Source organism: Abramis brama, assembly GCF_963993115.1.
Source record: "Abramis brama genome assembly, chromosome: 17".
In the NCBI taxonomy this organism is placed as follows: Eukaryota; Metazoa; Chordata; class Actinopteri; order Cypriniformes; family Leuciscidae; genus Abramis; species Abramis brama.
This window is the reverse complement of record NC_139979.1, coordinates 5,084,905-5,112,528: the sequence shown is the minus strand read 5'-3', so window position 1 is coordinate 5,112,528 and position 27,624 is coordinate 5,084,905. Positions and strand designations below refer to the sequence as shown.

The 27,624-nt window shown below is 36.0% G+C and overlaps 1 protein-coding gene across 1 annotated transcript in view; it reads left to right on the top strand.

The window, feature by feature from the left end:
- The window catches only part of thsd7ab (thrombospondin, type I, domain containing 7Ab), a 121,653-nt gene that overhangs the window by 31,912 nt on the left and 62,117 nt on the right, over positions 1-27,624 (top strand). Inside the window, exons 2-6 of the mRNA XM_084088999.1 lie at positions 10,060-10,921; positions 16,526-16,774; positions 20,923-21,104; positions 24,188-24,256; positions 26,258-26,413. Of these exons, the coding sequence (XP_083945125.1) occupies positions 10,060-10,921; positions 16,526-16,774; positions 20,923-21,104; positions 24,188-24,256; positions 26,258-26,413 (1,518 nt within the window). The remainder of the gene's footprint in view (positions 1-10,059; positions 10,922-16,525; positions 16,775-20,922; positions 21,105-24,187; positions 24,257-26,257; positions 26,414-27,624) is intronic.

Genomic DNA, 27,624 nt, shown 5'->3' with positions numbered 1-27,624 from the left:
CATTTATGTTCGCGATTGTGCTGCATTCACTCACAAAAATAAATGTTTTATATATTTACAGTAGGAAATTTTCAAAATATCCTCATGGAACCTGATCTTTACTTAATATCCTAATGAATTTTGGCATAAAAGGATAATTTTGGATAATTTTGACCCATAAAATGTATTGTTGGCTATTGCCACAAATATACCCGTGCGACTTGTGACTGGTTTTGTGATCCAGGGTCACATATTTATCAGCAATATTTTATTTTTAGTTTATTCTCTTGAATTTATTAGTATGAGTGTATGCACTGTATGTCTTTACCATGAACGAGTCTCTTTTGAACTTCACTAAAAGAATGTGTGTGTGCCACTCAAACCAGCAACAGATAAAGGAACAAACAATAATCTAAATCAGATTGTACTTCACTCTTTGGTGAACAGTGCCATTTTTGAACAAACCACGATTATAGTATCAGACCGACGTGTCTAAAGCGTTTCAGGTTTCTTCTCATTATGCAAGCGCATGTTATCTATTTTTTCATGACAACCAACAAACAAACAAAAAACTATATAATGCTGAAAATATTGCTGTATGAACCATTTATGCAAAATAGGGTCTGAAAAATATACAGAGAGGTTTGGATATTTGATTCTGGAAAAGTATGGAATTTTGTAATGGAAAATGTGTCGGAACCCTGTGAATGTTTCCTCAGCACTCACAGCCATCATGCACAGCGGCCGATGACGTTTCTGCCATCTTGTCCTTGTATAGCTGCAGGTTTCTCTTTTATATAGACGCAACATTCTCCCCCATGACCATCTCCTCACCATTTATGACCCAAAGCCACTCACGGTCCAGACCCCAGACTTAATGTCTTTTATCTAAAGGGCACGTTGGTCGAGTCTGGCTCTTCTGTGGCTTCAAAACCTCTTTTCTCTTCCCAGCCGCCTCAAGGGAGGTTTTCATGAAGGTGGCATGTCAGATCGGCATCAACAAAGCGCTTGCACAGGCTCCGTATTAATATTTACAGCTGTACGGAGGGGCGCGTGGTCCTGCTGTGACTTCTCATATCTGCCTGTGGGGAAAATAAAGAAAAACAGCATTTAAAATGTTTATGCCTGAAACGAATTAAACTCTAATATTCGTTTTTGCTTTATTGTGAGATTTTTCCACAAGCTGTGATTTATGTTCTCAACATGGGTCATGCTTCAATTGCACTGCTTGCGTTCCTCCATATTGATCTACAGCCTCAAGAACAGAAGGTCGCTTTGATGTTGTTTTAATGTCTCTTGTTACTGAACATTTCTACTCATCAAAGAGCAAATGTGAGGTAGATTTTCACCTGCTGAGTATGGATTCATAGCCATACATGCTGAATAAATGAATTTCCTCAGAGAGCTTCGACAGACCCTGAAGGAACTGATGTCCTCTTTGCCCATTTTACCACATCCACATGATATACTTACTTCATCCTCTTTCTCCATTTGTCATTTCCGTTCAAGGCTGTAGCTAAGTGAATTTTGAAAGAAATGAGATATTTCTCAGGACAGGACGCTACCCTAATGCTAATCTTTTGACTTGAAACATAAAGTCTAGTCCACTTTACAGCTTTATTCTGGACTTTATAACACTCGATTGCGTGTTTATATCACACAGTTCTGAGCAAAAAAGTGAGATTATGAGATTAAAAAGTCGCAATTACCTTTTTTATTTTTTATTCAGCGGCGGAAACAAGCTTCCATACAATACAGGACAGTATATGAAAATGTATAGCAGTTTTATACTGTAGCAAATGTTTGAAAGCCTTTGTTTATTGCACCTGAAGGACTTTGTTCAGAGTAGTGAAATTCTGTTATGATGTTCTCCCATGGAGCGCTCTTCCTGGGAACTCACTTTACAACCCTACCGAGTGCAGAAACTAAATGTTACACGCTGACCTTGTGATATTTCACTGCTGAAGTGCCGATCAGGAAATATTGGATGTGAAAGTGTGAAAAAATACAAACTTTTAATGCAAATGATCAGCCTTACCCTTGAGCTTTTTCTGGGGGGTTTTCCACTTTCTTTTTCTGTGAGTGTTTTTATAGATTTTTAGAGCTGAAAAAATGATCACAGTGTAAAATTTAATGGGAACACAGCTTCCTACACTCTTAAAAATAAAGGTTCTAAAAGGGGGTTTTCATAGCAATGCAATGGATAAAAAAATATTTTTTATGTTCTCCAAACAACCTTTCAGTGAATAGTTCTTAAAAGAACAATATTTTTTTTTTTAGTGTGAAGAAGATTTTAATAATCTAAAGAAGCTTTTCCTAGACACTTTTGTGCATTGGAAAGGTTCCATGGATGTTAAATGTTCTTCCTGGCATAATGAATGCCAATAAAGAACTTTTATTTTTAAGAGAATGATGCTGAAACTTTCATGTGACTAGTAATTTTTCAGACCTCTGAAAAAAAAAAAAAATTTGTAAAAAAAATGCTTAATGCAGTATTTTATGCTTAATGCAGTTATGAGATGGACGGGCGCGATGTGACAACAGAAGTACAAAATGTGGCTAGTTAGGACAAAAACTCTTGAACATGGATGACTGGAAGAGAGGTTTCATGGCTTGTCGCATCATGTGTGAGTTAGCCTTTGGTGCATCACTATCTGACAATTATGGTGGAAATTAACTCTGAAATCTGCAAAAGCAGATATGTTGAAAGGCTGAAGGCACACGGATGACTGGATTTATCTTCAGAGCGTCCTAAGAAGTTCACAGTTTGCTTATGAATTTAATGGTCTTTGCCTGGGGTCAGTTTTCTCGCATTTGATTGACTCACTTCTGAAGCTGACTGGAATAGGGAAGAATAAACGTATGTATCTTTTTCATTTCGACATGCAAAAAGCAGCTGATCTGGGGAATATATTCATGTAAAGTGATTTGAAAGACTTTATCAGAAGGGTCTAGTGCAAGTGCAGTGCATTATACAAATCAAGTGGGATTTTTACATTTTGATGAAGGATGCTCATCTTTAACATTAATCACATGCTATTTTATGAGTATCTTTGAAGTAGTGGTTCATTGCAATGAAACACACGCTGTCTTTTTTAATGCATCAAACAAAAGCATCACATCACAGGGCTGTTAATGAAGCCCTGTTCTTATTCAACAGACTGATCAGAGATTCAGAAGATTTCATGAAGTTCTCAGTTATGTGGCTCATTTATGCATTAACTTCATCACAGATTTCTATCTATATGTCTGTCTATGAGAAACATACAAGGATTATAGGGTCATTAAAAAAGTCTGCTTTTGCTCTAAATTTCATCGCTTTGTTGAGATATTAAAGAGTTCATTTGGATTTTTTGTCTCCATTAGGTAAACACCTCTGCAGCAGATAATCAACCAGACGTGCTTGTGGCATCTAACAGCTCTCGGCCTCCGAAATTGCTGAGCCGTTAATTGTATTAATGGTGTTTCAAGTGATTTTAACCATTTCACACGCACTCTCTTCAAAACCCAGCCCTCCAAACCCAATGACTGGCAGAGAGTGTTTCTGATTGGCTAAAAAAGAGCAAGTCTCTCTTCTGTGCCTTTGCAGCACCAAAATAAAACTAGGTTATTAGTTGTTTTTAACAATATCTAACCTATCTTATCAGATGCATGTTATTACTGGTAAAACAGTGATGTATTTCAACTGAATATTTCTCTTTATGAACTGAGACAGTGGGTTTGTTTGACTGACAGTCTGAAATTGTCTGCACTCTGTTTCTCACACACCTGTCAGACACTGACGGACCAGCACTTTGTCAGCCAGAATTACCTTTTATCATGACAGCTGGCGTCTCCTTTGAGCACAGGAGATAATGATGTGTGAGATACTGATCAATCCTGACCTGCTGCAGGCCTGATCCTCCTGCATGGGGATATAGAAACATCATGCTAATGGTATATATAGAAAATGTATTTTTGTTTTTTGTAAATTCAAAGGAAAAAATGAAGAGTTTTGCCATCTGAAATTTTCTTCTAGAATGATCATTTTTATCAAGCTCATATATTTAAGTTCAGCAATTTCACTTAAATGGCAATCAAAATAACCTATTCATAGTCATTTAAGTGAAATTACTGAACTTAAATATATGAGCTTGATAAAAATTATCATTCTAAAAGAAAATTTCAGATGGCACTTAGATGCTTTTGCATCTGAACTCTTCAAATATTTAGAATTTAATTCCATTTTATTGATTTCCTTTATAGTAATGAACAATAACAGTAATCCAATTTCTGCCATCACCTTCATGTCGTTCCAAATCCGTAAGACCATCGTTCATCTTCGGAACACAAATTAAGATATTTTTGATGAAATACGATACAAAAAGTGTTCTCGTCACTTTATGACATTACATTTGAACCACTGTAGTCACATGGACTATATTATATGAGCCATAAAAGCCTAATGTATCAAATATGATACTCAAATCTTTTATATATATTTTAAATATATTTTGTCTCGTTCAATAAAAAGGTTCAATAAACTTTCCCAGTTTAAAGGGGTGGTATAATGCCCTTTTCACAAGATGTAAAATAAGTATTTGATGTGCCCAGAGTGTGTATGTGAAGCTTTAGCTCAAAATACCCCACAGATGTTTGTATACAGCATGTTAAAGTTGTCACTTTTTGAGGGTGAGCAAAAACACACCATTTTTGTGTCTGTTCCTTTAAATGCAAATGAGCTTCTGCTCCCGGCACAGGGGGCGGAGCTTCAAGAGCCTGTGTCCTTTTCTCACACAGACATGCGTTGAAAATTTCAAAAACTTTTAGCCTTTATGTTCAAACCAAAGTCAGAAAGATGGAGAGACTCAAGAAGAAGGGACAACATGTAGACAACATTTCTGAATGGTTAGTTGATGAATTTATGTAGCTTATGTGTAGTTATCTTCTAGTCATTGATTAGCATATTCTGTCTTGACAATCTATAAATCGCGTTCCCAGGGGCGGGGTTTATGTAAATTTTAGGGTTAGTGATGTCACTAAACCGGGAGGAATGTCATGTAGTCTCTACCAGCCGTTTGTTGTAGTCCTTAAAAAGCGATTTCTTTAAAAGCAAATATCTCCCATTGCTTTGAACTTTGAGCATTGCAACTTTGCAGATGTTGTTTATGCTCAAACAGCAACATTACACACTAACTAAAGTTACAAAAGTGAAATCATATTCAACCACCCCTTTAAAAAAAAAACATTTTTTTTTTACAGGGTTAAAGGTGTTTTAAATTATTCCAGACATTTTGCAAATGTTCAGCAGACTATTGATTTACACCTGCGTTCTTTTGTTTAGGCCAATAATACTCCTTCTCCTTCCCAACTTTTTTAGTTTGTGGAGTCTAGATCTGTCACATAGAAGGGTGTAGTTTCACAAGACACCAATTTCAGGCAGAACAAACATTTTATGCATGCTATTTTTTTTTTATCACTTACTGCACCTTTAATTTTTGCTTATTCAGAGAGCTTTTCATGTCCCACCTCTTCACGTTCACAGACCACCAGTCTTGAAATCCCCTTGATAAACCTGTGGTGGGGTTGAAAGACATAAAAGAGAAATCTTTTGTTGTTTTCAGGGAAACAATTGTGTAGGGATTGTGTTTATTCTTGTTTTTCCCAAAGACGATTAGCCTTAGGAAGCCACCGCGGTTCTGCTCCCTCCCACCATTGGAGGAACCACATCACGCGGCCATTAAGTCTGTGACATAAATGGAGAAATGTTTGCTGTGATATCTCCCCCTGTAGTTTTATGAATGGTGTTTGCTGGTATATTTGCAATAAATTATAAAAGATGTTCATTTGGACTCTGCATCGATGTTCATTTGGACTCTGCATCCACTGTAGTTATCTAGTGAGCTACCTTGCTGTTTAGCGCCTACTTAGACTGCTGCCTTCTGGCAATGTGACAACTGGAGTGAAACCGCAAAGTGACCGATTTGAAACGCTCTACATGAGTAGAGCAATTTCAGAAGCAGTACAAGTACTCTGAGAAACTCATCTTGCAGTAGATTACGAGACAACAGTAACTGCACAATTTTCTTCATCATGATCCAACTGGTAATTGGAGCTCTTTTTTGAAAAGTTTAGATGTTATTGTTAATTTCCATATGGAAAACAATAAGGAGGTTTTTAACCACCAGAACCACGTTGTGCTCTAGTCACCCAAATATTGAATAAAATATGAAATTATTTATTACATTTAACTGTTTCAGTATTTCAGTGTTAAATGCATTTCTATTGACTCCGTCCAACACATTAAATGATTTCATGGTCTTGTTGAAATGCATTCTGGGATGAAATTACCCTCAAATCAAGATAAAGATCAGATCAAGGTGTCTTTGAAGGCAACACATTTGTTGCTTATAGTGCTCTTATACTTTTTAGATAAGGAAGAGAAAGAGACAAATACTCTCTCATCATAGAGGTCACTAATCTTGAGAAGGCCATTAGATGACCAGGGACGAAATGCAGGGTCTGAACTAGACGGGGGAAAAAAGTAGTTATTGAGGATGGCCATATAAGTGGAGCCTCTATGTAAACCGTAATGTTTCCTAAATTGGACCCAAATTTTAAGAGAGCTAGTGACTACTGGATTATCTGAAACTTTGTTTAAAACTAAGGGAAGCTGAGAACAGACAACCGAATAGAGAGTGCTTTTCATTGATGACTTTTCTGTATGCACCCAAGGAGGGCTGTCAGAGTAGATATCTTTGTTCCAAAAAAGAAGCTTGTTGATGTTACAGGCCCAGTAATACTGCTGAAAGTTGGGAAGTGCAAGGCCTCCTTTAGCTTTAGGAAGTTGGAGAGTTGATTTCTTAAGGCGAGCGGGTTTATTCCCCCATAGAAATGACCGCTTATAGTGCTCTTATAATGCCAGTGCTATCTATATAGGAAACTCACTAGGCTTTGAGAAAAGCTGTTGTGTTTTAGTATTATTTATATACAGCACTATTATAGTATTTATTCATATTTTCAGATGATAATATGAATAAACAATATGATAAAAAAATATATTTTTGATTTTAATTTGATAATATTCTAATATTACTATAATATTAAAAATAATACTTTTAAATTTTCATTTTAATTACATTTTTTTAAGTTTAAGTTTTAGTAATTTTGTTATAGCTACTTTTATCATTATTATTAGTTTTCTTATTTTATTTTATTTTATTTTAGCTTTATTTCTTTTTAATAATTTTAGTTAACATAACAACTCTGCTTTGATGTTCTCCTTGCCTTTCAAATCCATAATGAAATGTTATTAGGGGTGTTTGTGAAGCCAGTCTTTTTTCATGTATTATTTTTTGCAGTGGAAACCAGTGATGCTGTCAATTTGCATTGCGGGGAGGTGTGCTATGCTACTTTAAAGGTGCTCTAAGCGATGTCACGTGTTTTTTAGGCTGAAACATTTTTTGTCACATCCAGCAAACATCTCCTCACTATCTGCTAGCTGCCTGTCCCCTGAACATGCTGTAAAAAAACGCGGTCTCTGTAGACAGCCCAGGCTCCACAAACAGCAACAAAAACAAACTGGCCCAGCCTGGACCATGAAACATAACAAACAGTGTTCCAGCCAATAACCTACAAGAATGATTTGGGGGTGGGGGTTGGGGGGGTTAGTGCGCGTGCACATAAAGGGGGTGTGGAGGAGTGAGAAGCATGAAGAGGGAAGTTAGGTAGAGGAAAGATGTCCTAACAATGACTAACGTTAGATTTATATTCTCTTGAATTTTAATATGGCCGACACACGACCAAAGAGACGACGTTCCGACGAACAAATAGCAAAGAAGAGGGAAAAGGAGAAGGAACGCGCAAAGTCCCGAATTTACATCGGAAAAGCGTTTGAAAGGTGCGAGAACTCCGGAGATGGGATGAGGAGGGAGGGTCGAGCTTGCCTCAGTTTTGTTTGACAATACTTCGAACGTCAACAAGAAGTAACGTCACCCAAGATCGCTTAGAGCACCTTTAATAATCATACTTACAAATTTGACCTGACAGCCAGAGCCAGGTGATAAAACTGGCAAAAAACAGATAATCAGAGACTTTGACTTGGGCTAGTAAGTAACCGCAGAGCAGTACACACTGGCATAATTGGAAAATGTAAAAATCTTGTTGAATAGGCCTACTTTTCATACTGTGCTTTACAAAAGGTCCATTACCCCTGCTCTTGTTGAACACGATGAGGCCATCTACAGCACGTTTACAGCAAAAACCCTCTCAGATGGATTAATATTGGGACTCATTACAGGGACGACTATTTATCATGCAGGAGGTGCTGAATGTGAGATGGAAACTCAGTTATGGTGACACAGCTAATGTAATACAGTGAAAATTAATGGTAATAAAGCCTCATTTTCTAATATGGCTGTGAGATTGAGCCCTTGAAGCACAATCACAGTTCTTGTTGTCTTTATAGATCTCTATTTGTCATGCTGCTTTGCTGTCAGTGTTTGCTGAATTCTTGGTTTAAGCTGGGGCTTTGTTTTAAACCACTGATTCTTGAGACATGGGGCAAAACTGTTTAACTTCATTTGCTTTCATTCCATTTATTATCACCACAATAAAACTGGTAAATAACACAACTGTCATAAAAAAAAGAAATGGGATTCTGAAAGCTTTTGCAGGGAAAATTAATTTAACTTTAAATGCAGTAACCTGGGTTTGTTTTCAACTGTGGTTACCTTGATAAAATAAAGGGAATCCTGACAGACAAAGCTCCAGTTGTGATTAAAAGTAGAAAAGTGATTATTTAGAAACTCACTTTGATAGACTTACTTATCCTCACATCAAATCTTAAAATTTTCAGGTCCAACATACCATAAATATATATAAATATATATATAAATATTTAAACCTCAAATGTGAATTTTGAAGCTGCTTTGTGTTTTAAGAAATTGTTTGCTAACAAGTTATGCAACATATGAACATGATAAAAATTTCAATCCAAAATATTTCCTTGATGCATAACCTTGTCATTGCCTGATGGTTAGCATATCACATTCTGTTTAGTATGTTTGGTAACAATTCCGTCACTTTGTTGCATTTGTCGTTATCAAAAAATTAGAGCCCACAAGGCTCTCGCTGCTGCTTCTCTTCCCGTTTTCCATTTAGAGTTTGATGTTCATTACCGCCATGCTGTCAGCGGTAGCAGCACGCACCGATTAACTCATTTTGACTTTCTAATTGCTTCACAGCCAAATATTTTAATTAGGGCAACACTCGGATTATCACCTTAAGGATCAGTCAGGTAAAAAAGTGAACCTATTCAAATTTCCTACCAAAAGTGTTTAAACCTCCGTCCCAACACTTAGTGGGCCACTTTCCAGCAGCATCAGTTTGGTACCTCATGATACCAATGATTATAATGTTGCACATAAAGGCACCAACTCCCAAATAGCTCTTCACAGAGGAGTTTGCCGTTAGCATGATTGTGTAAAGTGGCAGTCTAATAAACGTAAAAATAGAGCTCACATAAATATAACAATTTTTGTATTAGATCCATTTTTAATGTATACTTTTCTGTATTTAAACAGGCGTATTTAAATGAATAAATAAATAAAAATAGAAATAATCCTAAAAAAGAAATGTATCATGACTTCCACAAAAATATTAAGCAACTGTTTTCAACCTTGAAAATAATCAGAAATGTTTCTTGAGCAGCAAATCAGCATATAAGAATGATTTCTGAAGGATCATGTGACACTGAAGACTGGGGTAATGATGCTGAAAAATAAGCTTTGCATCACAGGAATAAATTACATTTCAAAATATATTCAAATAGAAAACAGGTCATTTAGATTGTAATAATATTTCAGAATATTACTGCTTTACTATGTATTTTTGATCTAATAAAACCTCGGTGAGCGTAAGAGACTTCTTTCAAAAACAAATCACAGAAATGGCAATCAGATAAATTTACAATAATGCAGAATACATCAAATCATCTTCACAGCGCATTATTGCATAATCTTCAAAGCATCTTACGAGGTGGCATAATTATGTTGCATTTGCTTTTAGGCTTTGCGGTAATTGATGTGGTGTTTTCCTTAGGTCCATGGGGCAGATGTATGGGCAGCGAGTGCGGGCCAGGAGGGAGTCAGAGTCGAGCGGTGTGGTGCGCTCATGTGGAAGGCTGGACGACTCTTCCCACAAACTGCCTTCAGTCCACACGACCAGCCAACCAGCAGAGCTGCTTCCGCGTGTGCGACTGGCACAAGGACCTGTACGACTGGCGGCGGGGCCCGTGGAACCAGTGCGTTCCCATATCGCTGCGGACTGGCCGCACAGGTGTTTGCTTGCAGGGCGAAGAGGGCATCCAGACGCGGGGGGTGAACTGTGCGCTCAGGGCGGACGGCTCGGCGGCCGACGACTCCATCTGTGAGTACTTTGAGCCCAAACCCCGGCAGGAACAGGCCTGTCTCATTCCCTGCCCTCAAGACTGTGTGGTGACCGAGTTCACCCCCTGGACCACGTGCTCCAAGACCTGCGGGCTGGGCCTGCAGAACCGCGTCCGCTCCATAGTGGCGCCGCCGCTTTTCGGTGGGCTTTCTTGCCCCAATCTGACGGAGTTCCAGACGTGTGCGCCGAGGACCTGCGAGGGCAGAGAGACGGTGTTCAATCTGAGAGTGGGCGGCTGGAGCGAGTGCAAACTGCCTTCTTTACCTCCACCACCACCTCTGACCCCGACCTCCTCCGCCGCCACCCCTGCTCCTCGCACCGTACGACAAGCCCGGCGGAGGAAAGGCAAAGAGAGGAAAGGAAACAGAGACCCGGAGATGCGCGAGCTTATCAAGAACAAAAGGAACCGCATCAGGCTGACTCGACTGGAGGATGACCTCTGGGATATCGAAGTAGGCTTCCAGTCTCGGCAAGTGGTTTGTGTACATCGAAACAGAAGTACGGTATCACTCAGGTTAGTGACTTTCCCCATCAGAATTAAAGATAGTTAATAAGAGTTAAGTGAATGAAGACCGTGAATGCAGTAAACTTAACTGCCTCATTTTTGCTCATTGGTCAACAACTTTATGATCATTTTTGTCCTATTACATTAAATTTACATTAAAATGCAATTCGAACAATGAATGACAATGATTTTTGATGCTTTTTTTCTGAATTACTGCTTATTTTTATTAATATATTTTCAATTGATTCTTTCAGATTGTAAATATATTGTGGTGTAACTTCAAAAACTTAATGATTATTAATAAATTAATATTAAGAAATAATTAGACAACATTAATATTAATTAAAATTATTAAAAATACATGCCATTTTTAACTTGTACAATGATTCTTTTATGACGAGCATGTTTTTAATGTCTAAATTTTGACATTTCCTTTTCATTAGTTCAGGTTGTTAAACCTCTCATGATGGGACTTCCCCCAAAACCTAATGATGTTTATGAATTAATTAATATAATTGTTAATATGAATTATTTTAATACATTATTACAATTATTAATATTATTATTAGTAATAATAACACTCAATGCTTAGATACACCTTTTCTATGTTTGTAATTCCTAATATTATTTATTAATATTCCTTTAGATATTTTATTTTCATTAGTTGATGTTGTAAAATGTGTTGTGGTGCAGCACACACATTTCTTTATGAATTAATAAAGTTGATTTATTAATTATTTTTTATTAATTAAAAAAAAAACATTTAAAATAATAATTAATTGATGTGCACACTCAATAGTCAAGACTACAGTCAAGTAGTCTAGTCTAGTCAAGTAATATTTCAAGAAAATATTACTTGATGGTTACACCACAATTCAGTTCTCCACTGAAACAGGCTTATATGCCATTGACCCTCACATACATTTTATATGGTGTCTAATACGGGTGGTCAATTCATATAAGACACTTATGTGCTTATATTATGCTTCTCATTCTACATATCCATTAATATTAAACAAACACTGGTCATTTTACTGTCTGCGTTAAAGGGAATCTGTAACGTATTACTTTCTCTTGAGCTGGATCTCTTTTGTTGCAGTGCTAATGGTTCTCAGGCTAATAGCGGTTAAATGAGTCCTAAAATGAGGGATTCCGGTGTGTGTGTGTGTGTGCTCTCCGTCAGCCGCCGACAGTAAGAGGATGACGGCTGCGTGACTCGTCTGGGTCTCCGCTGTGCTGTCAAAGCACTCCCACGCTTGATGTCTATTTTCAACTGTGTAGAAATGACAACTGTATATTCCCCAGCAGCAGATTATGTGACACGGCAGGAGTCTGTGCCAGCACTTTCAGCTCAGTATTAAATGTTCAAGAGTTTTGTAGTTATTTAAAAAGTTTTGGTGCAGCCTTATAGGTTGTGTATCTCAGGCGTACAGTGTTTGGCCTTTGATATTTGAAAGAAAAACATTTCGAGTGTTTATAGCCTGAGGTTTCTCCAGGTAATGTTACGTTTACAGAAACAATTGAATGGCCAACATCAAGGATCATCACGCTTTTTCTACTGTTGGGCCAAAACTGTGGAATAGTCTTCCGGTTCGCTCAGATTAGTTTAAATTTAAATCTAAGTTCAAAAACTATCTTTTTAGACTGTGTGAATCTGGTGTGGTCATTCTTGAAAAGAGTTTTGTAAACTCATAAGCTAATGTTAGGCTAATGCTTTTGGAAATTGGAGATACACTTTCAAAAGTGTGCGGTTAGTATGATTATAAATGTTTTTGGATGAACTAAGTCTCCAAGACTGCATTTGATTAAAAATACAGTAAAACAATATTGTGAAACATAATTTAAATGAACTGGTTTCTATTTGAATATATTTTAAATGTAATTTATTCCTGTGATGCAAAGCTGAATTTTCAGCATCATTACTCCAGTCTTCAGTGTCACATGATCCTTCAGAAATCATTCTAATATGCTGATTTGAATATTTTTTTGAAAACAGTGATGCATATTTTCAGGATTCTATTGATGAATAGAAAGTTCAAAAGAATAACATTTATTTGAAAATATAAATATTTTCTAACATTATAAATGTCTTTAATGTCACTTTTTTCATCAGAATAATTCATCTTGAATAAAAGTATCAATTTCTTTAAAACAAATCTTACTAACCTTGCACTTTTGAATGGCAGAGTATATATTTAAATGGAACCACACAAAAACTACTCCAGGAGCATAAATATTAATCTCTGACTTGTTTCTTTTTGCTCCTGAAATATCCATACTTGTTTTGCTAGTTCAAGAAAGTGGATGTTTTTCTGAAGCACTTGCTCTGTGATCACGAACAAACCAATCACACCATTCTTATTCTGTTTCATCACTTTGCTTTTGTCAGTATCTTTTGATCAACAGATCTTAGTGTAATATCTAGCAAGATCTCATCTGTTGTACTAGTTCTTTATGTGTGTGACTTTACACAGACACTCTTAAAGACTGTACATCATATACCTTTGTTCAGCGTTGCCTAAATGTTTTGCATATACTCGCATTGTTCAATTTAGAATTTCCTGCTAATTTTATTTAGGATTTGATGGACTTCTTCATAATACTCCTGCTGCTGCACTGAGGTTCTCCTGAATTCCCACAATTGAGTTATTCTTGCATTAAAGGAGAAACATCATTCTCATTCTCATTTAAATGGAAATCTTGGTGTCCTCATTCCATCAACAAGCATAAACAAAAGCTCACCCAAATGTGCTACCCTGTGCTTAAAAACAATGCATGTTAGTAATATTGGGAAGTGCAGCAATGCGCATTTCAGCAGAACAACACAGTTTGATACCAATTTGACACTCAAGAAACTTCTTTGTTATCAGCTGGTTCCAGTCAGTGGCTGATTGTTTGGAGTTCAGTCTCATGTTCATTCGCTTTTATAAGCAGCAGGTGCTGTTCGTTCAAACAGCTTGATGTGTGCTGGTAACTACATTATTTAAGGCTATTTTCAATTTGTTAAGATATTGATATAGGAACTGTTGAAGTGAGCTTCATTCAGCCTGTGCGTTTTTTTTTAAACTGTCCTAGTCACAATTTTAACAGTAGGGGAGCGCGGGGCACAACGTAACGTGGGGTTAGTTGTAACACACTTGTTTTAAATACTTCCACACATGCTAGGATGACGAAACTTGGTGTATTTACTAGTTGCCATATCAACACTATATAGAGAAAAAAATGCGCCAAAATAAAAAAAAATTTTGGGAAAATATCCATAGACATTTATTAAACCATAGCAAAAGTACATTTCTTACTTAAGTTCATTTTTCATCTCTATTTCTTGTGTTTATTTAAAATTAGACAAATCTGATATTATTTTAATCTCCAATATGTTATTTAACAGTTGAGATAGTTCTTTAATGCGTCGCTAACTAGCAGAAGACACTAACCGGGTTTAAATCCCAGTTGTGCAGGCGGGGCATGTTGTCACACTGCGTTACAATGAGCCCCTATTAGAAAAATGCTATTATATTCTATAGTTTTATTAATTTTATTGAGAAAACGTGAGAAAAAGGTGAATAAAGACTGAGAGTCAATGTTCAGAAATTACTAATTATTTATTTGTTTTGAACTATGTTGTATAGCTTTGTTTTCCTGTGTCAAAAATGAGTTTATATTTAATTATTAAAAATTGCCATTATTTTATATGAAAAAGTTTTTTAATTGTATTTTATTTAGAAAATATTTTAGTTTGTCTTGTATATTTTTTTATTAGATCAGATAACATTTTAAGCTGTCATATGGTCATGTTACAATGTGCCCCTCACATGTTACAATGTACCCCACCTATGGGGCATGTTGTCACATTTCACTTCCATTCTTTCGGGGTATATCCAGAACAAAGTATATACTGTATTAATAAAACAAAACCACATAATTGTACTAGACATGTGGGAAATTAATGTGGGAAAAAATAAATACTCTGAACCATAAGTAGATTTACACAAACTGAGAAAGTCAAAAAGCGTTAGGTTGTGCCCCGCTCTCCCCTAGCCCACAATCCCTATTCCATCAACAGACTGGCATACTCTCCATTTCTGCCAAATACAGTTTACCTATGGCTATCTTTTATACCTCAGGAAAAGTTATTGTGCTGCAATATGGTGTCGTTATGTTGCCAGATTTTTTAAATGATTTCGAGACATCTTAATCTAGGTTTAAAGTGGGTGGAAAACAGTGCCAGCTTTGAAGTTTGTGTGTTTGTGTGCTGCCCTGAGGTGAGTTTGGCACCTAAATGAGCAGTTGCTAAATGAAGCTACGCTGGAAAGGAAGCAGTGTGTAATTATCTGTAATAGCTCGTCAGCTGCATTGCTTACTGAGATAATAAGAGACCACGAGAAACTGCTGCATTTACACTGCTCAGCGTTAAGATACCGGCCACTGAAACACTTACAAAAGCTGTTGTTGAACTGCAAATTGAGTTAAGTTACAAAAAACATGTCATTAAAGTATTCAAAGATAAAGTGCTGTTGTGAGTATTTTATTTAGGAATAATGTAAACTGTTACACTGAAAACATTCAAAACATACAAACCTTTAAATAATTACACTGTTTTTATATTTTAAATTCTTTTTTATTATTTGTATTGCTTATTTTTATTAGGAACAGAAGAGATACTGTACATGCAGAAAAAAAAATGTTTGTAACAAGTTGCCATACATAACATATTTCTTCGAACATTTCAACAATACATGGCATAATATTAAACTCATGTAAGCTTTTAAATACAATTATCTATTCTACCAAGAAGAAAGCTGACCATTTTCAGGTTATAGTATTTTATTTTATAATAAAATACTATACTAATGTTCTAATGTTTCAGTAAATAGGATAATAAAATAAAGTAATTATTTATCATATTTAATGATATTAAAATTATCATATTAGATTTTTATCATTTTATTTTGTTTATGTAATTTAATTTTTTTTATTAAATCTAAAATTAAAAAATATGTATATTATAATATTTATATTTTTTGTAATTTAATTTGGTATCATGGTATAAATATATAATACATAAATATAGTTTAGACTTATATTGCAATAAAAGTCCACTGGGGCGACTTGTGTAGAACCCACGTGCAGTTTATTTAACATAAATGTGAACCGAATACAACCTAAACAAAGACCTGACTTGAACTGAACTGAACTGAACTGAACTGAACTGAACTGAACTGAACTGAACTGAACTGAACTGAACTGAACTGAACCAACAGCGGTTACACGGACAAAGCTAGACCAGAGACAATGGTAACATGAGGGCTATATATACACACAAAAACTAATGACTAACAAGAAACACCTGTGAACAATCAAGACAATCAACCAATCAGAACACAGAACAGTACAAGACATGATCACATGAGGGCAAGGAATCACATGACAAGAGAATTTCAAAATGAAAGACACAAACACGAACAAAACCCAAGCCAACGTGACACATATCGCTCTTATAAAAATGATTTATTCTGTTCTATTTCTATGAAACAAATATGGTGTTAACTGTAAAATAATTATTATCTTGTCATTTTGACTGACCAGTCTTTCTACCCCTCTGTCCTGTATCAGCCAGTGTCCTCACTGGAGTCTTCCGGAGACCTACCAGTCCTGCCTGATGCCTAAAGACTGTGTTGTCAGTGAATGGAGCAAGTGGGGCTCGTGCTCCAAGACCTGCTCGGACTCCAGTGTTCCTCAGGGCACACGCTCCCGCAGCAGACAGCTGGTCCGGCTTCCTACCGGAGGAGGGTCCGAGTGCCCCGACCTGGAGGAAAGTCAGACCTGCGAACCTGAAGGGAACGGGGTGCCGCCCTGCGCCATGTAAGTACCACAGACATGCTAGTCCTGTGTTCCTACTACATTTTGCATTTGTTGATCATGTGTATGTTTTCAAGTCTTGCAAAGTCCCTGGTTGCATGTTTCTCCTGATGTACTAGACAGTGTATTGAAAAGTGAGGTGTAATAAGTAGTTTTTTGTGCTGTCTTTTCGATGTAAACACAAAGTACAGTGAAATCAATACATATCAATTAGACACAGCGTGCAAACTTTTCTACTATTATATGTATAATATATGTTATACATATTTACTGTTCAAAAGTTTGGGGGCATTAATCATTTTAAAATACTTATATTCAGCAAGGGTGCATTAACTTGATCAAAAGTAACAGTAAATACATTCATAATGTTACAAAATATTTCTATTTCAAAAAAATGCTGTTCTTTTGAACTTTCTATTCGCCAAAGAACGTTTCTCACAAAAACATGAAGCATCACAACTGTTTTCAACATTGATAATAATAAGAAATGTTTCTTGAGCAGCAAATAAAGAATGATTTCTGAAGGATCATGTGACACTTTTTTATCCTTAAAAAACACAACTTTTGCTAGAAACTTATGACATATTCAGAGATGGACTGGTATAAAAACATTTATATGCTATTTTGTTATTCATTCTTGCCGTGGGGCCAGTAAAAATGTTGGCAGGGCATTTAAAAATCTACTATTGGCTCAACAGGGTCAGCAGGAAAAAAAATCCATATTGTTGAGCCTGTGATATCTGCATGCATGATTTCAAACAGTCAATGTAAATGAGTGCTTTTGATTTGCAGATATAACACTTCGTTATTTAGACATGACATCCAGCATCAGTGTGCTCTCTTATCACTGCTTGGGATCAAAGGTTTTCATTTAGATGGTTTTGTGTCTGTGAAAAATGAAAGTGATTGGAGTGATGATATGATGTGATATACGGCAACATATTGATGTCATCTTGTCATGTCTCATTATGTGTCAAACCAAAGGAATTTGCTATTTCAAAGCTCAAAAGATTTAATGTGGTTCCTAGTAAGCCTGTCATTGAAGTTTCAAGATGTTTCTCCTTCAGAGAAATCAGAGTATGAGACAATTATCGATGTACAGTAAAAGTACTGAGCAATAAAATGAACAACATAGGCTCATTGAAAAATCATGGCTTTACCTACATTTTTGCGAAAACTCCAAAAACCCACCATACAATTCACTGCAGTTTACAGCTGGAATGAACGTGGCAGTAAAACATCAACATCTTGTATTCTTTTTCACACAAATGATGATTACAGGGACAGATTATTGATAAATAAAGACTTATTTTTGTTCGGTTCCTTACACAGTATGACCTCAAAACACTTTTACCGTAGTGCATGATTTGTAAACTAATACATTTTGACTTTGGCATCACATAACCAGCTCCATATGTATGGCTTTTCTAACATGGTAAACTTACTCAGTAGCTCACCTGGTACAGCATTGCACTTGTGATGCAGAGCGCTCTGATACGAGTCTGTGAAATACATGATGAAAGAGCTCAAAGACTTGTTGAAGCAAGCTAAAATGGCTTGGCCGCTTCAGAAAAATGTGTTTATCTCACGTTTGCAGTGAGATATGTTATCAAAACATGCCTGTGGCAACATTTCTCCAAAATGATATTACATTGCATCTTGCACGTTTTGCAATACTTTTTAAAGTTTTTTAGCTTTTTCAAAGTTTTATCTGAAACGGATAAATGTGAATCTGACAACGTTTTATTGCGTTGGTTATACATATCGTGGCAGTTCTGAATTTAAATGTCCGGTGAGTGTCGATAAAATCGTGTTTGAAAATGACATACCACTTTAACTTAACCATAAACATATATGAAACAGATGAACATGAACCTGACAACGTTTTAGTGCATTTCTTGTAAGTATCGTAGTACTTCGAAAATGAAGTGTCCGAATTATGACTTCACAAGATCCGAAAGAACGCGTAGTAGTCCAAACGAGTCGTTCATTGTAGTTCTTGAAAAGTGGATTCTGTTTAATAAAATGTCTCCCTTTGGAGTGGACTTTGAGCTTTGTAACCTTGCAGATCTTTTTTATGCTCAAACAGGAACATTACACACTAACTAAAGTTGAAAAAGTGGAAAAGTATAATAGGACCCCTTTAAAATCTCTGACTTTGGCATCTTGGAAAATCTGAGCACGGTTCTCTAGAGGAATATAGTCTTCTCTGTAGGCGAATCCGAGAAGCGTGTAACTGAAAAATATTATTTTAAGCTAATTTGCAATCCGTTTAATCTCTGCTGTCAAGGAGAAGCAATTGAGATATTATAGAGATCGCACATGGGATTTTCCTCTCCTACGGGCATGTACATGAAACGAGCACTAAAAACAGCAGTCACGTCTCGTGCGTTCAGCTCTTCATGGAGATGTGCCGGCGTGGAGCAGGAGGTCCTGTCGGGAGACGGTTGACCTCTGCTCTGCCAGTAAGAGTCAGCACATGAGCATATGGAGACGTGGTGAGACGGATCGGGCCGTTCTGTGGTCCCGAGCCAAGAGAGATGCACTGACAAATGGAAGTGGTCTTAAGAGCTCGGTGACGCTGCTCTAATCTGGTTCTCTCACAGATGGCACACACTGGCACGTCGTCACAGGGCACACGGCACTTTCACAGTCTCCCACGTACTGTGAATAGGCAGCTCGGAAAGATAATGGAGTTTTCTCAATTCTGTTTCACACTATTACGAAAGTAGGAAAGAGAAATCACAAATGACATCTCTTTAATATCTCAATGTTTTTCTTCTGGACAGCAATAGGATTAAATGGAGGTCGAATGGAGGTTCTGAAGTCTTCTCAGATTATAAAAGATCCCGGTTACAGAGATTTCAGAGACAATCAAAATGCCTTTAAATTGCAATTAAATTCCTGAATTTGACTTTATGTGTCAGGCAAACAGGATACAGCATTGCTCTTTGAATATCAGTTTAAGGAATGACAAATAAAATTCATTTAAGTTCATATGATAGTAATTTTTTACTAGAAGTGTTTGTAAAGAAGCAGGCTGGAAGTTTGCAGGTTTATAGACAGTAAGAGCGATACAGAGACTTTTGTGGACCAGGGTGGAAGAACTGTATTTTCTATGAATTAATGTTGAATTTCTTTTAATTGCTATTCAGTCAATCCCCCCTTCCTGTCATTCCAATTTAACTTCCTCTGGGGTGTGGCTAATTCAGTTTAAATTCAAAACTTGAAAATGTATTAATAAGTTTATTAATATTTTAAATTCACCTCTTAGTTATTTTGTCATGCAAGTTTGTCATTTTTATTAGTTTTTAAAAAGTCTATTTAGCCTGATTTTTAATTCACTTTTAATTTTAGTTAATTTAGTGCTTCAACTTCAACTTATTTAAGTTAGTGGCCAAGGATTCAAGTTTTATTCCAGTTTAATTAAAGTTTTTCATCTGATATTTATCTTTATTTATTTATTTAATTTTATTTTTTCAAGCATTCAGCTAGGGCTGCACGATATTGAAGAAAAATGCGATATGCGCTAACTCATTAAATAATGCAATATTCGATATGCGATACGATAATACTTAAAGTGTGTAAAATAAACAAATTATCTTAAATAAAATATATTTAAAATTATATAACCTGCATACTTGTTTCACATTCTTTTTGTGACAAGAAAACATCCCTAAACTTCTGAAAGTGAACAGCAGTGTTTTACTGAAACATAAGAGGTGTTATTTTAACATCAGTGTAAACCACGGGGTTTAGGGTTTCAGGAAAGCCTACATTAGGTTTATTTAACAACAGAAACTGAATAATCAAATGTAAAAATAAAACACTGCTTAGTTTTCACTGTATGAATTAAAAATATACTGATTCTTATTAAAGCTACAAAAGTTATTCAGCCAAGAGCAGTGAGTGATTTTCTCTTTGTCTTTTGTTCATGATCCCAGTTATTGCAAGCCATTGAGATATGCATATCACGATATATACATTTGCGATATTTCGATAATTTCGATATATTGTGCAGCCCTAAATTCAACCATTTGTTTGGAGATAATGTCTCTTTCCACAGTACATGACAGTGACACATAACCCAAATGTGTATATATATTTTTACAGACATAATAGCCTGTCTAATGTTTTTGGTGTTATTTCAGTTATGCGTGGCGGAGCACAGAATGGAGTGAATGCCGTGTTGACGCGCTGCTCAGCCAGCAGGACCGGCGGCGTGGGAATCAGACTGGACTGTGTGGTGGAGGTGTGCAGAGCAGGGAAGTGTACTGCATCCAGACCAATGCAGAACTGCTCAGCTACATCAATAACAACACAGGCAAACAAGGTACAGGCTTCTATTTGACAATAATTATTATTATAGACTATTTGTATAATTACAGAAGTATGATATTTTTACAGACATACAAATTTTTCTTTTTGAGCCAGAACAAATCAGTGATTGGTTGATGGCACAACGAGAATGTGTTCGGTCCCAAACCGTGAAGACTGACTATCCTGAGCTGTGATTAATAATCATATTTATTTTATAATGATACATTTATTTTACATTTATGCATTTGGCAGACGCTTTTATCCAAAGCAACTTACATTGCATTTCAAGGTACACATTTACATTCTTATCAGTTCTTGCTTTCCCTGGGAATCAAACCCATGACCTTGACGTTGCAAGCGCCAACGCTCTACTGTTTGAGCTACAGGAAAGCTATAATAATTATATTGTAGATGTGTTCATGGCATCAATTAAACAAAGATACAATTTTAAAAAAAGTTTTTATGAATCCATTAGAGTATCTTTATAGGTTCCATTTGACTCCATAAGGGAATTTTTATAAGTTTCATATGATTTCATAAGCGACTATTTATAAGTTTCATATCACTTTTGCTAAAGTGTTGCAAAAAACCTTCCTTCCTTCCTTCCTTCCTTCCTTCCTTCCTTCCTTCCTTCCTTCCTTCCTCCCTTCCTCCCTTCCTTCCTTCCTTCCTCCCTTCCTTCCTTCCTTCCTTCCTCCCTTCCTTCCTTCCTCCCTTCCTTCCTTTCTTCCTTCCTTTTAAGAGTCCTCAAAAAATAAGTCACTAGTAAAATTACTATAATAACATGATATTTTGTGATTTACATCACAATGTTATAAGTTGTTTATACCACTAAGAACAATGTAAATACTAGAATACATGGATCTCTCCCTTATGTTCTTTCTCTTTCTCTACCTTCTCTGCCCGTCACCCACATGCATGTATGTGTGTAAATCTCTTACTCTGCTGTATATATTGCATCAGCATTTCTTTGCATGCTCTACACACACACACACACACACACAACCTTCACTTGATTAGTGGCCCACCCATCTTCATAAAAATACCTTCTTTTTTTTTTTATCTCTCTCCCTCCTGCTCGCTCTTTTGAGGCTCAGAACTGTATGGTGAGCACATTGAAACTTATCGTAACGCACATGTCCCCGCACATTAGAGCGGATGAGCGCTGACTGCATGAAAAGCTCTGGTTAAAGAACCGCTATTAAAACAGGCCACTGGTGGAGCTGCGTATGCTGGGAAATCTGTGTCCTTATCAGCGTGGTGCAGGAGATGTCTGGCTTCACTGGGGGGTAATCTGCGCCGCTGACAGCAGATACATGAACGCAGACGCTGCAGAAAGTTAAAGGGAAAATGTGCTGGAGCGTTAGTCAACTGATGGAGTCGTGATGTTCTCGCCCTGGGAGGATGTTGTCAGCTTCAAGATTCTTTGATGTGATGAAACCTTCATCAAATCTATCTGGAAGTGATGCTCATTTACATTTTCTTCTAAGAATACAACATTGCACTTGTAGCTCGAACAGAATGTTATTTCCCACAGGTGTCCTCACCGTCTTAAAATCAAGAGTGACATATGATAACTTTTCTTATAATTTGATTTTATAAAGGAACCCTTAAAAGTTTCATATTGATGCCATAAGAGAATATTTAGTTAAATATTGTAAATATTTTAGTTCAATTCGATTCACATTTTCACAATACACATCGTTTCAAAGCAGCTTTACAGAAAGTTCCATTTGATTCCATATTAGAGTCTTTATAAGTTCCACTTGAAATCATAAGAGAATATTTCTAAGATTCATATGATGCCATAAGTGAAACTTTATAAGTTCCATTTGATTCTATAACAGAATTTTGACACTGTAAGTTTCATATATGATGTCATTACTGAATCTTTATAAGTTCCATTTTATTCCATAAGAGAATCTTTGTAAGTTGCATATGATGCCGTAAGTGAATCTCTATAACTTCCAACTGATTCCATAGGAGAATCTTTATAAGATCCATATGATGCTCGTTGAAGAGAATCGTTGTTGCATGCGATGCCATAAGTGAATCTTTATAATCTTCATAAGAGATTCTTAATAAGTTCCATTTGATTCCATTAGATAATAATTTCATGATGCTTTAGGAGATTCTTTAAGTTTTAATATAATGTCATAAGAGAATTCTTGAGTTCCATATAATGCAGAAAATAGCTCTTGATGAGAAGAGAATTCTTTGCTAGATGCTACAAAAATCCATCGAAGAAGCTTGATTTTTGCTAACCAGCTTATTCTTCACATTATCACATTACTGTCTGAATGAAAGTCAATGGAGGCGATGCCTTAGTACTCTGAATAAACTGCCTTGACATTCGATTGGACAGAGCTGTATTTGGAGTCTACTATGAAAAAAATAGCTGTTTTATAAGGGAACTAAATGTGACACATTTATGGTATTACAAACCAAGAAGTTTGGCATGGACAGTTTGGTACTGCTGGTAAATGGCATAAAACACCAAATTGTAAAAACATTGACAGATAATTCACAATGCTTTCTGTTGTTCTGACAGATATAAAAGTAAGTTGTCTGGTCTATTGCATTTCATGAAGAAAATCGAGAAAATAAAAAGTGGAAATCGACAGAGAGGTGTGAGTGATCATTTAAGGGGAGAAACAAGAGTTTTTAATATTTTACTGACAGATAAGAGTATAGCATGATGGAAATTTTACAACCTAGTCCATCCGAATGACAGAAAATCTTTATTTTTAATGCATCCCCTGATCATAACCATGCCTTTATCCTGCTAAAAAGTATATATTTTTGATGACATTTCAAAAGTGGCTGTGCATTGTCATTGAATGTATATCATTTTATTGTATTTGTTTTTTGAGGGCCCTTAAAAGGTTGAATGGGCTTATATTTACCCTTGTCTGCGGCATTTGACGTCACAGCTACGGATAGTTAAAGTTAACCAGCTTATGCCTTGCATTATCCCTTTAAAGCTGTAATATTATGTAAATAGTCACAGTATAGAGCTCATAGTGACAGTATTTGTCCCTTGAATGATGCTTATTAGCAGTAGTTCGCTAGAGTTGGTGTTTGTGTGTTTTGTAGAAGGTCAGTCTTCAAATGGCCAGACGCCTAGTGTCCCTCCTCTCCTGTCTATCAGCTTTGAGATCTCAGGTAAGATTTTTAACACCTTTAAAGAAATATTTTGGGTATTTTTCAACTGAATCTAGGTGTACCAAAGTTGTTTTGAAAGTATAACCAACACTTGGTCAAATTGATTGATTGTGATTATCAAAAGCATGCCACAGATGAAGTACATGGACATTTAGTTTGAATTATTATTATTTTTTAATATATTTTACTTTTACTCTTTTTTTCCATTTCCTTTCTGTATCTGAAATAATGGTCTTTGTTTGATCAAATCTCTTTGCCTGAAGCATGTTTACATATTTTGTTTGCGTAGTCTGTTTACTTTCTGTATTTTCGTTAGTGTTTATGTCCATAGAGAGCTCATTACAAGCTTAGATACTGATGCAACACTCTGTGTTTTAGTCAACGCTCTCCTCTGGGCACCAGACAAGTGACAGAGATTGATTGGCGATGACTGTATTTCTTACAGCTTCTTACTGTACGCTCTTCCTCAAAAAAAGCAATTGGGCCTTTTAAACTAGACCATTCTACATTTGATTTCATGGGCTTTATAACATGGGGCAAAGCCAGATCAATAATTTGGGTTCAATAAGATTTTTTTATTCAGCAAGGACAACAGTGAAAATAAAGCTATTTGTATTGTTACAAAAGATGTCCATTTTATTGATATTTCAATAATATTATACCAAACCCAAACTTTTATATGTTAGTGTATAGCAAGAAATAGCAAGGCCACCTTAGGTTTTTCGTCTATTTTCAAACAGTGACCGAATACCAAATCATTCTCATGCTTGAAGCTAAGCCTGTCCACCTGGGTTTGTCAAAGCCGGCACAAGACCGCAAATTTGGATTAGACAGAAAGTCTGCACAGAAGGTCTAGCCCATCTGGCACGTAAACAAGGACAACCTGTGCAGTGTTATGCTAACTCAGATGATGGTGCATTACACTGAAATCTGTCTCTCCGTTAATTTCGGGAACATGCGGCACTAGAACAGTTGAATGGAGTAGGCTACTGTTATTCCCCATGCTCGGTTTCGAGTTCAATCAATTTTTTTTGAAGGTCTGTGGCGCAGTCAATCTTCTTGTACTATTTAGTTCACAATCTGTGCACATTTCTGTTTTGGAAGTCTCTAGAGAGCAGAACTCACCACATATCAGTGTGAGAGAGCTCCACAAGAAGAGTTTACCTTCGCTTTGATGCAAACGCAGCAGTCATGTCACCTGTCACCCATCAAGCCGACAGGAAAATCCTGTGTTAAAACATTAATGTATCACTCTTGTTTATGTTTTGAGTTTGGATTTTATAGTTTCACGCATATTGAGTCCAGACAGGATTTACGTAGTTTGTTCATTGTCTACATTCATTTGAGGACTATTCCCATCCATCCATCCATCCATCCATCCATCCATCCATCCATCCAAAAATTAACTAATAGATATCACCATATTTCAATGATGGATTGCTTACATTGTATTACAAGTGTTATGTTTGCATATGAAACTCATTTTGAGAAAACGGCATCTGAAGATATGTATTATAAATGCAATCTATACATGCAAATAGATGAAGTGCAATAAAATAAACGCTTAAGTCTATTTTGGATGTTTTCTTTCCACTAGTCAACGTCAAAACACGTTATGAAAAACTAAATAGCCCAAAATCTCAAAATTGTTTTGCCTGTCTTATTCATTTTATTATTATTTTTCCCCCAGAATTATTTTATTTATTTCATTTTATCATTATTTATTTTTAGGATGGTTTATAAGAGGAAATATCAAATTAGTTAAAATATTTAATAAACAAAAATCATGTGCATTCAAATTATGCTAAAATCTGTGGAGATTCTGGTTTTCTCTTGTTTTTCCTTTGCTGTGATGCAACTGGGAATGGAGATTCTCTGGAGCGTGTTAAATGTTGCCATTTGCTGTTTCCTGCAGTTACATAAACCTAATTGTACGCCATGTGTCGTCTCCATGTGAGAGTCTTATTGCAGTGTTTTAATGTGTGTTTATATGCATTATAGCATCACAACCCGTAGACGTTCTGCTCTGCAAGGGAACGTCTCCAAGTACAACGCAACTGTGTCACATCCCGTGCCCTGTGGAGTGTGAACTGTCCCCGTGGGGCGCCTGGGGGCTCTGCACCTTTGAGAATTGCGAGGAACGGGTTGTGAAGAAAGGTAAACATGGCTGAAACAAAAATATATTCGCTGAAAAACAAAAATTTTAATGTTCAATGTGAGACAATATTTTACTGAGCTATTTTGCAGCTTGTGTTTTTGCTGAATAGCGACTGACTGGGAACCAGAATACAATATTTCCTTTTGATTTCACCATTATCTTATATTATTGGTCGAGGATGCTGCATTGCAGCATATCTGCAGCAATTATGCAACAAAAAAAAAGTCTTAAAATTTAAATTAGAACAGTACATACCCGAAGCACACAGATAAACTTGAGTATAACCACAAAAGGTAGACCTCAGTACTAGAGCTAACATGTGAATCTCACAAAAAACATATTAGATGAAGGTAACACTTTATTTTAATGGTCCAATTTAAACATTCTACTAACTATAAGTAACTTTGCAACTACATGTCAAGTAACTCTCATTAGAGTATTAGTTGACTGTTTAATATCTGTAAAGACCTTATTTTGACGATCCCCAAACAGACATTCTGCTGACTGGAAGTAACTTGCAACTACATGTTAACTTATTCTACTAACCCGAACCCTAACACTTAACCTTAACCTAACAGTCTGCTAATACTCTAATGAGAGTTAGTTGACATGTAGTAGCAAAGTTACTTATAGTTATTAGAATGTCTAAAGTGGACATTGAAATAAAGTGTAACCTAGATGAACGCCACTTTGGCTGAAAAACAAAAAGCACAGAGACCCATGGCTATTAAAGTTGGAATTTACTGAACTTTGCCTCTATAAATAAAGGTAAATCTCAAAAAAGAACATGTCCAGATCACCCAAAACCAATAAAACAAAAGAAAAAAAGAAAAAGAAAATTATGCCCCATTTTATGGCCTGTTTTTAATATTATATTTTTATTTTAAAGTCTAAATTTAACAAACGTGTCTATTTTCAATGCTGCTTTCTTCTATTGTTCTATTCTTCTATTCTTCTATATCTAACAATATTATTGAAATCAGCGTTAAAGGCAGTAGAACTGATTAAATCACGATGAAAATACTTTGATTTAATATATTCTCTCTTTTTTTTGTATTTCTGTAGTGAACAATACCTACTGATTTTGTATTGCTTTATGGTAATGAGAATGTGGAGGGTCTTTAATTGTGATAAAAAAAAATGTCAATGTAGAAAAAGAGGTTTGACTTACTTTATGAAAAATAGAATTTATTTTCCTTTTACATATGGA